Source organism: Corvus brachyrhynchos, unplaced genomic scaffold, assembly GCF_000691975.1.
Source record: "Corvus brachyrhynchos isolate BGI_N302 unplaced genomic scaffold, ASM69197v1 scaffold59, whole genome shotgun sequence".
In the NCBI taxonomy this organism is placed as follows: domain Eukaryota; kingdom Metazoa; phylum Chordata; class Aves; order Passeriformes; family Corvidae; genus Corvus; species Corvus brachyrhynchos.
The window spans coordinates 177,259-187,514 of record NW_008246054.1 but is presented as its reverse complement, the minus strand read 5'-3'; the positions used below and the strand labels follow the sequence as shown (position 1 = coordinate 187,514).

Here is a 10,256-nt window from a genome sequence, read left to right as displayed (position 1 = left end):
GGGGGGGCGGGTGGCCCTGTCCGGTGCCGTGGGCTGGAGCGGCTCCCGGCCGGGCCTTGCCCGTGCGGCCGCGGCAGTACCGCGGGGGCGCTGGGAGGGTGAGAGATCAGTATCTGCAGGCCTGCGCGGGGAGAAGGGCAGTAACTCCTTGCTAGCACTTATTAGAAGTAATGTTATTGTAAAGCAACTTACATCTGCCTTTTATGTTCTACTCAGTGCTCTAGTATGGAGATTATTTTTTTTATTAACTGAAGTAGAAGGACTTTGTTCTTTATGAGTTTGGAGTAAAGGAAGTGCAAAACAAAACAGTGCAGAAGGAGGAAGTGAAATCCCTTTGGAAAACCGGTTTGCTTGACTGGTATGGCTTTGATAATTGAAAATACTTCACTTAGATTTTGTCTTCATGAGAACTTAAAATATAAAAAAGTCTGCTATCATCTGGAAATGTTTTTGTGGTGACATACTGACTCCCTGCTTAAAGATGGCAGTTTAGATTACCAGTAATTGTATATAAGTTCTATAGGCATCTGTCTTTAAATTTCAGTTGAACGTCTCCTGAAGGTTTGTTTTTTTTTTTTTTGTAGGCAGGTATTGAAAAATAGAATCTTAAATCTGAGAATATTCTAAAGGGAGGTAAGGAACTGCATCTGTATAAAAAAAATCTGATAGTTTCAAAAAATAGACATAATATACACAAGGTATAAAATAACTTGAAATACTTAAATAATTATTTCAAATTGTTTTAAGCAAAGTGGTAAGAAAAATTGAACTGGCAGGTGCAGTATTCTGTTGCTCACTGGAAAAGTACTGGTAGCTGATTCTGTTCTGAAGAGGGCTAGTGCTTTGAGGAAAAGAACCTGAGGAGTGCTGAAGACAGTAAATTTAAAGGTGGTCTTTTGTGATTATGTGGGTGGCAACGTCATGGAACTTGACAGAGGAAACCACTTGCTACTCCACGGCTCTTCAGCAATCCCATTGCACTCAATTTACACATTATCAAATAGAAGAATTGCACAAGTTTAACTTACTCAGACAGTTAATGTTGGTCTTTCATAGTTGCATTTAAACTTCTGTCATGCAAATTTATCTCAAATTCAATTTAAAATTTCAAGTATGCATTTTAAAAAGTTGTATTACTGCTTAAAGGGCTGTTAACTTTGTAGTAAGACATCTGGATGATGTGGGAATACAGGTGTGAAAATCTGGGAGCTCTTAGCTGAGGTTCTGGCATGTAATTGTTATGTTGTTACAAATACACAAGGTACAGGCAGGAAAAGTTCTGTGCAGCAAAGATATCAGTTTCTTGATTGACATTTTAAATTCTGTATGATTTCCCTAAAAGGAGTGTTATAATAATATCTCAATAAGCTTGGAATTAAAAACTGTACAAGCTGCTGCTGTTCTATCTTTCAATTAATAAAACAATAGGGAAATGCATGAGAAGGGTCATAAGCCTCATTCTTAATGGGGTTCTGCCTGTGCTTCCAGTGTCATCCTGTGAGTTGATACAGTTGCTTTTGAAAACTTGATCTTAAGTGAAATATTTCATGAGTAAAGTCAGTGTTTATTGGGAGATCAATGAGATTATTTAGTGGGCATTTGAAATACAGAATCTTTCACGTGCTGGTACAAACTTTGGGACATCCTGGAGTTAGAACTCTACTGTATAATTTCATGAAATAACAGTTTCATTAGCCTAAACTCATGTTTGAAATGCTTCATCTATCTCAACTGAGTAACTTGCTGTTTGTAGTTCCTGCTGTAGTTGATGAGTCCTCTTGGAGAGAAGAAACACAACAAAATATGCTGGCATAGCAATTTATGGCCTTAGTACGGCTTTCAGAAGAGAGAAATGAGGTGGCTTGAGAGAAATACAACAGTGGCAAAAGGTTCCAGAAAATGTTGTGTTGAGTTCCATGTGAGTGTGTTAAGAAAAAAAGAAAATGGAAAGGTCAGTACTTGATTAAGCAGAATTTCTAATTTTTTTTTTTTTCTTGCAGCACAACACTAAATTTGTAATGAAATGGAGTCTGGGTCAAGCTCCTTTCGAGTGGAATTTCCAGATTTTTCTAGCACCATTTTGCAGAAGTTAAACCAACAGCGCCAGCAAGGACAATTATGTGATGTGTCCATTGTGGTTCAGGGCCATCTCTTCAGAGCCCATAAAGCTGTTCTTGCAGCTAGTTCACCTTACTTCTGTGATCAGGTTCTTCTGAAAAACAGCAGGCGAATAGTCCTGCCTGATGTGATGAATCCCAGAGTATTTGAAAACATTCTTCTGTCTACCTATACAGGCCGGCTGGTAATGCCTGCGCCAGAAATTGTTAGTTATCTGACAGCAGCAAGTTTCCTTCAGATGTGGCATGTAGTGGATAAGTGCACTGAAGTGCTTGAGGGGAACCCAACAGTTCTGTGTCAGAAGATGAATCATGGCAGTGACCATCAGTCCCCAAGCAGTAGTAGCTACAATGGCCTTGTTGAAACCTTTGAACTTGGCTCTGGAGGACAGACAGAATTCCACAAAGTGCAGGAACTAAGGGACGGTGAAAATGAAGAAGAGAGCTCTAAAGATGAACTGTCATGTCAGCTGACAGAACACGAGTACCTTCCCAGTAATTCTTCAACAGAACACGATAGACTTAGCACTGGAATGACCAGTCAGGATGGCGAAGAAGGAACTAGTGATAGTGCAGAGTACCAGTATACCAGACCAATGTATAGCAAACCCAGCATCATGTCTCACAAGCGGTGGATCCATGTGAAACCAGAAAGGTTTGAACAAGACTGCGAAGGCGTTGATAATCCTTATGATGAACACCAAGTTTCTGAATCCATGAATGCCATCCAGGCAGATCACTCAATCCAGTCTTCGGGTGTTGAAGATTTTCACATAGGTGACAAAAAGATGGAAGCAGAATTTGATGAACAGGCAGATGAAAGTAATTATGATGAACAAGTTGACTTCTATGGCTCGTCTATGGAAGAATTTTCCGGTGAAAGGGCAGATGGAAATTTAAGTGCTCACAGACAGGATCTTATGATGGCAGCAGGCTATGGTGAAAGCATTGATATGGCTGCCGGGATTAAAGAAGAAACGTCTCTCACTGGATTCTCCCATGCCGATAAGCTCTATCCTTGTCAGTGTGGAAAAAGCTTTACACACAAAAGTCAGAGAGATCGGCATATGAGTATGCACCTTGGTCTTCGACCTTATGGCTGTGGTGTCTGTGGTAAGAAATTCAAAATGAAACACCATCTTGTAGGCCATATGAAAATTCATACAGGCATAAAACCATATGAGTGTAACATCTGTGGGAAAAGATTTATGTGGCGGGACAGTTTTCATCGGCATGTGACCTCTTGTACCAAGTCCTATCAGGCTTCTAAAGCTGAGCAGAGTACTACTGAGATGAACTAAGACATGAGTGCTTACATTTGTTTAGTAGAGTAAGAAAAATAAACTCATTATGCAAATAATGTCTGGTACTTGCTATTGTACGTTCTCAAAAAAACAAGTTTTAATGAGTATGCTGGTATAAACAGAAAAACATATTTTGCTTTCTGCAGTATTACTTCAGGTGTTCAGTGTGTGAAGTGCATGTGGTTAATCTGAAAGGTGCCTGCAAAATGAGGTCTGACATTGTAATCACAGCAGTATTTAGAAGCCGTCTTGTATTTCTAAGTCATCTAAATTCACAGTAAAACTCAGCTCTAAATTGACAAAAATCCTGAAAATACTTAGATGAACCAGGAATTCAGGTAGAACGACTTAATGGAAAAGAAAATGAAGATGACCAAATCGCGTTATACGATTCACATTTTAATGAAGAAAAATTAGAATTCCACCTCAAGGTGAAGACTGCCAACATACTTAACATGCATCCTTAGGTAGTGTGCATCATTCAGTAGCCTTTGCTGTATTGCTTAATGAAAGGCAGTGGTAAAGGTGGTTTGGCTTTCCTTTATCTGTCTTCTGTTTTTTTAATATATCTTCAGTAAAACAAATGTCTAATTTTGTGCTGATTTCTATTTAGAGTCTGTAATGCACTTACATATAAGCTTCAGTATATGTTAAGTATGCTTTATCCTTGCTCCTCTAGGGTCTAATGCTGTACGACTCTTGACTTCATTAGATTTTAATTACTACGTTGTGAGAGCTTCTAGAAGTATGTGTAATAAGTATGTCTTGTAAAAAAAAAAAAAGAAACCAACAAAAAGATGTAACATTTGGAACTTAGTCAAAATAATCAAATATTTAAACTGTAAATTTCTGTTCAAATTTTTGTGGCTTACTACAGTAGCAAGTACCAAACTCTGGATTCATGAACTGACTTGTTATTGGTACAAAAACTTCTCTGAGAACTTCTATCTAGTTTTAGAAACCTGCTTTAGGAAAATTATGTAGTCATTGATACGTATTTATACTTCTAATTCTTTACTGTTTGAATAGTAAGAACTGTAATACAGATTCTTGGTACTGAACTACTGTGACTGGTGATCACAAGCAGAGTTGTTTACTTGCTCAAATGAAGTTGCTTGTGGAAAAAAGTAGGAAGTATGTCATTTGGATCTTCTAATGGTACTGCAGAACATGGTACCATGCTTACGTCTGAAGTTGGGATTTTTGCTGGGAAAGTGACACTTGTTCTTTGTCAGGATGAGGATCTGTGTGTGGGGCTCTCATTCGTGGAGACAGATGGAGGAGTGTGTATAGTTCTAAGAGATGCTGCCAGCTCTGCAGATAGAGTAAAAGCATCCGTTTTAAAGGGGACAAGGATTTTGGGGTTTAAAGCTTAATGCAGTCCAATGCAAAAGCAATTGCTTCTTAGTAAGCAAAAGCTTCTTAGTAGCTTACTGAAATATGAAAAGGAAAGAGCCTTTAGAATATACATAGAATATAATAGAAAGAGGTGACATCCAAGTATAGTGCTGTTCACATGGGGAAAATGTTAACCAGCATTAAAGACCTAAGCCTGTCTGGCCCCAATTTCTGTCTTAGGCACTGCTGTGTGCAGGAAAATGTACTGAAACAGATGACCCTGTATGGTGAAGCAAAACCACACAAAGATTATTACACTTCAGATTCTTTTTTGAACTCCCAGTTACAAATTGTCTTAAGATACAACTCAACTGTATCCTGAAAATGAATGTCTGCTGCAAGCTGAGGGTTTTCTACTCAGTGAGCTGTAATTACTGTAATTTCTTTACTGGCATTCTACTTTAAAACCATTTTTTTTTTTTTAAGATGCTCTTAATTATTGATCTTCTAATGCTTCAAATATTTTTTCATATGGAATTTTGTTAAAATAGATGTTCCCAAGTACAATGAACCCATTGCTGGCAATGGGCATGAATGATCAGCACCACAAGAGTTCTTATTCTTAGCACTTAATTGAACTCTACAGATACCATGGTGGCCATGTTTAACCTTTGTGATCAAGGTACAAAACAGGGATTTTGCTCACTAACACTGTAACCTGCTTAATGTATAGAAGCACTTTGTATTTAAACAAAAAAAAATAAAACAAAAAAACCAACAAAAAAAAAAACAACAAAAAACCAAACAAACCATAAAACTTTATAAGTACGTTTTTTAAACTTAGAAATTATATTCCCTCTATGGTTTGTTTACACACTGCTAACACTGTCTTTTTTAATACTAAAAAATACTTTAATGCTTGCCTGTTTACATGAGGGTAGAGGAAAGGGTTCTTGCACTCAGTGGCCCCATTTTTCCATTCTCCAAGGCGTTACCATTCTCCATGGCGTCATTTCTGCAAGTACCATCATCCCATCTGAAGGAAGGCATTAGAATCATAGAATGGTTTGGGTTGGAAGGAGACTTTGAAGGTCATCTACTTCCACCCCCCCCTGCCATAGGCATGGACACCTTCAACTAGGCCATGTTGCTCAGAGCCCCATCCATCCTGGCCTTGAACATGTGCAGGGTGTTTATTCTCATACTCATTTCAAGAATGATCTTGTGTATTACATCAGTTCTCAGCCCCTTTCCAATTGTCACTTCAGTTTTGCATAAAAAGGTTAAGGGTGCCTCTTCCCATTTAACCATAAAAAAGGCTGGACAGAAACACCAGTCTGAAAAATACGGTGAAAAAATCAATAAATATGTCGAACCCAGACCATCCTACAGAGCTGCCAGCAAAACTGTTTCTTTTACCAGCTTGGAATGACTTTTATATGGGATATTTCTAGGTTTAACATTACTTCTATTTGCAGTAAGATTACTTTGAAATAAAGCTTTAAAATCAAATGTACTGCGAGAGACACTTTAAAGGTTTTATAACAGGTTCAGTAGATCATATTATAGAACCAAGTCCTTTTTTAATGACTTAGCATGAATAGTAACTTTTTTTAGTATTTGCCTATTGCTGTTTTACCCCATATTATGGCATTGTCTTGAAAGTCCAACAAATGTTGCTCCACTGATTTTGTAGCATTTGGCTTTCTGCTGTTAATCTACATGAATCCAGTTGATTGCAGGAAAATACTGATCTGATTGTCATGAGATCAGATTGAGAGGACTGATGATTTAAGGGCAGCTTGCGATACATGTCTAAAATCCTTACTTTTCCATGTCACAGGTGAAACAGCTGTCTTGTGGTGTTTCTCTTGAATTCAGTTTATTGCCCTTTGTCAAACTTCTAATCACCATTTCAGGTATTGGGGGGAAAGATAAAAAATTACTTAAACCATCTTCCTCGGGCTCAGCTGAAGTCTAACACCTCTTCTCCCTGCCTTTGTAGTCTCAGTTTCCCTTGCTTTCACCAAGAGCTGTATTCAGCTCCTGCCATTTCCTTTTGTAAGGTGACAGGTAACACAGGAGTTGGGCTCATATGCACACTTCCTTTCTGATGCTCTTCATTTCTTAGTGGGTGTCCTCTGGTGCTCTGGTCTGGTCAGTGTCACTGTTCATGGTGACACTGTCCCTTCAGGGATGTGTCTGTTCCAGCTTGGTTCTCCTGTGGAATTCAGTTATTTCAGAGGTGTACCTGCTCTGGCAGGGCTTAGCTGTAGGCCAAAGTCCTCTTAGAAGTGAATCTCCTCAGGTGGAGAGTGTGTCCTTCTGTGAGTATGTCTGTACATGTTCTCAGTGACTTCTTCAGGTGTTTTCCCAAGAGCAGCTCTTCAGTTTCTCCACATATACCCAGGAGCATTTTCTCCATGTGTCTCCCTGCACCTCTTGCTAGTAGCTGCCATTCTTCCTTAAGTATGTTTAAGCAGAAGCATTATGTGCACCTCTGGTTGAGATTTTGGCTTGGATTGTTCACTTTCATTTTTTGTGCAGGCTGAACTTCTTTTCACTAGCACAGGGCAGTTCGCAACCTCTGGCCGCGCGTCAGCCCGTGCAGTCCCTGCCACTGGTGGCTAGTGCAGTTGAACATAGCAAGCCAAGATATACAGACACAGCTTCTGTCAAGCTTCTGATCTTTGCTAATGGAGTGGTCTTGTTGAAGGTACGAAAAATTACTTCCTGTTTGTGGGGAGGAGGGAAGCAATCCATATATATATATAATATGAATGCATATGTATATGATGACTTTCATTAATCTTCCTATGTGCTTCATTACCTTCAATGATGTGGCTGTTGGCTGTGCTAAAGTGTCTTCTTACAGCCAGCAATATTGTACACCCAGGCGGCTTTCAGACTTTCCTGCTGCTTTGAAGCCATTCATTGGCCTAGCAGTGGTAAGAAGACTTAATGATACTGCAGCTAAGTTCCTTTTCATTCCGTTTTGTAACTAAGATGTTAATTACCATGGAATCTGTGCAACTACCATTCTGAAAAATTCAACTCTTAGCAGGGTTAAAATCTGCTTAGGTGTATAGCAGACCCTTTTGAGGGAGAAGGTTCCTATTTCACATACCAGTGTTGGTTTGCGGGGTGCTTTTTTGTTGTTTCATTTTTTAAACTTTCCTTGTTTGTTTTATGGTGAGCAGATAGACCCCAGAAGGTATTGTCAGTACAGTGTTTGGTCACAGCTTTTTTCATCTGAGGTGTGGCTGAGGTTGAGAAACCATCCTGTATCATAAGCAGGGCAGATGATCAAAGGCTGATGTAATGAGTGTTCCAGTATTACTGAGCCTGAAAGAATGGAGGCACATCAGGGTATGTAATCTTAATACTTTTGCCTGGGTGCCAGCAAGGTGACCTGTCTCAGAATTATGAGAGCCTACAGCAGTATATTGAGTGTTTTGCTGTAACAGAATTAGGACCTTTCTCTAAGCAACAAAGGAAGTTGGTTTTTTGTCTTTTAAATGCTTCATTGGATAGCTTGGCTTCTTTAGCTATTAGCTGTAAACTGTCAGTGGCCTAGGGGAAGATGCTGGAAAAGAAAATCGTATATTTTTAATGTGATTAAATTGCAAGTTCTGATTTTTGCTTGAAGCCTGTGTCCGTTGATTGCTGCTCCTTTTTTTTTTAATTCATGGGATTCCATATTTCTTTCAGAAATGTAACTGTTTATGCAAGTCAAGTGAATCTTCCTTAATGAGCTATAAGTTTTTATTCTAAACAAGTCATTTATAATAGTAAATTTGCATATCTTGATATTTTGTGAGATGTTATGCCTGTATTGCAGAGGTTGGATAGTTTCGTCTATAAATATTGCTGTCCTAATTGTACAGCATGGTTTTAATTTAATGTTACTGTTCAATATTTTCTTCTTATAGAAGAGTCCCACGCCCCTTTTTTTGTATAACATGTTTTAATAAATGTTATCTGTCAACTTTGTAAATGTTTTCTTAAGCTTGAATGAAAGGAATGCATGTCCAGTACTAGTATTTAATATTTCACTTTGCCAAAATAAGTGCTTAAACAAAAGTACAAATCCAAAAGTTGTTGATATATAACTTTATTAAATATATAAAAAAGTGTATCTAGTAATGTGTCTTCTTGAAATAATGATAACATGCCAGCCTAGTCTAAGAAAACACTAAACTAAAACCTGATTTTTAAGACACAGTAAGTTTGATGAATTTGTGGCATTGGGCCCATTTCTTTGCTGCTTTAGGTAATTAGCTTCCATGCTAGTTCAAATTTATCAAACAGGCTTTGTTGTAACTGGTTTTTGCAGAATGGTGATCTCTGAAGTTACAATACAGAATGTACATGCTGTTAGGAAAATTCCAGAACACTCACTCCATAGTAGCAGCAACTGCATGTCCCAAAGACCTCTTGCTACATTTGAAGTAGGTACAGGTAACATAGATTTTTTTCTTGTCTAAGTATAAAAGAAATTTCATGCTGTGGAAAGTATTAAAGATTAAGTTTCCCTTACCTTCCTGTGAGGATTCCTTCTCTCCCTGACTAAATTTAGGTACTCATACTGAACACTTGATTTTGTCCAAGCTCCATCTGCTCAGTCCTCGAGGAACTATACCAGCTGCTGCTTGCTACCTAAGCAAAAAATGAGCTCGCTCTCATTGAAAGCATGTTCAGTTAATACCTGGAGAAGTCAGTATTTGTGTAACAGTCTTCAGCAAATTCAAATGGAATATGGTACAAGAAAATTAATTTTCTATTTTGGCTACATTTACTGAACACGGAAGAATAAGCCTAAAGTTTTCTGCCTGTTCAGAATTAGTTGCTTGAGTTTTTTTTATCTGAGTGAACAAATACAGTTTGTCTGTGTGTTTGTTAACTCTGTTATTTGTGCCCTGGCCAGGATGCTTCCCAGGCTGCTGCTTTATCTGATCAGCATTCAATACCTAAGGTATGAAGACTCTGTTCTGTGCCTTAAAGGGAGAGAAAGACATACCTCCAGAAGACAGAATGTGGTGTCCAGTTAGACCAGGTGGATATCCCAGCCGGACCTACTGGCACCAGTCGCTCTGACTCTTCCCAAGTAGTACATGAACTGTCTGGTTCATAAACTGAATCGTTGCACTACCTGACCTACAAGCATACGCAAGATAACTCAAAAAAAAGGTCAGCGCGTGCTTGCTGAAGCGATTTCTGTGAGTTACAAGGCCAGTGTAACACAGGTGAACTTTTTAATTCTTTGCTCAGTGAAAGTGGCAGCTCACAGCTGGAGTGGGGGATGTCCTCCCCCAAAAGCTCCCTCGCTGCATCTGTGAGTGCCTAACGGGGTATGGCTCTGAGTGCGCGTTCTCTTCTGGAGCTGCACACCGTGAGAGTTGTCGAAGGAGCTCTACCCGCGTACGTACCGGCTTCAGCTAATGCTCAAATCCTTCTGCCTTCGTGAGGAGTCGCGCAGCGAGGGCGGTTCCGCCCT

The 10,256-nt window shown here is 39.1% G+C and overlaps 1 protein-coding gene across 2 annotated transcripts; it reads left to right on the top strand.

Moving 5' to 3' along the window:
* Positions 1-574: 574 nt before the first annotated feature.
* Positions 575-8,895, top strand: ZBTB43 (zinc finger and BTB domain containing 43). 2 transcript variants are annotated; one of them, XM_017745614.1, is made up of 2 exons: positions 575-633; positions 2,001-8,895. In XM_017745614.1, the coding sequence occupies exon 2, from the start codon at positions 2,024-2,026 to the stop codon at positions 3,416-3,418; it is 1,395 nt and encodes a 464-aa protein (XP_017601103.1). In that variant the 5' UTR covers positions 575-633; positions 2,001-2,023; the 3' UTR covers positions 3,419-8,895. The 2 variants fall into 2 exon arrangements, with proteins under 2 accessions (XP_017601103.1, XP_017601104.1); XM_017745615.1 differs by lacking the exon at positions 575-633 and adding an exon at positions 1,777-1,918.
* The last annotated feature ends 1,361 nt before the right edge of the window (positions 8,896-10,256 follow it).

Bases quoted from the DNA above. Each gene is read 5' to 3' on its own strand.
- ZBTB43 (XM_017745614.1), top strand. From the start codon at position 2,024: ATGGAGTCTGGGTCAAGCTCCTTTCGAGTGGAATTTCCAGATTTTTCT.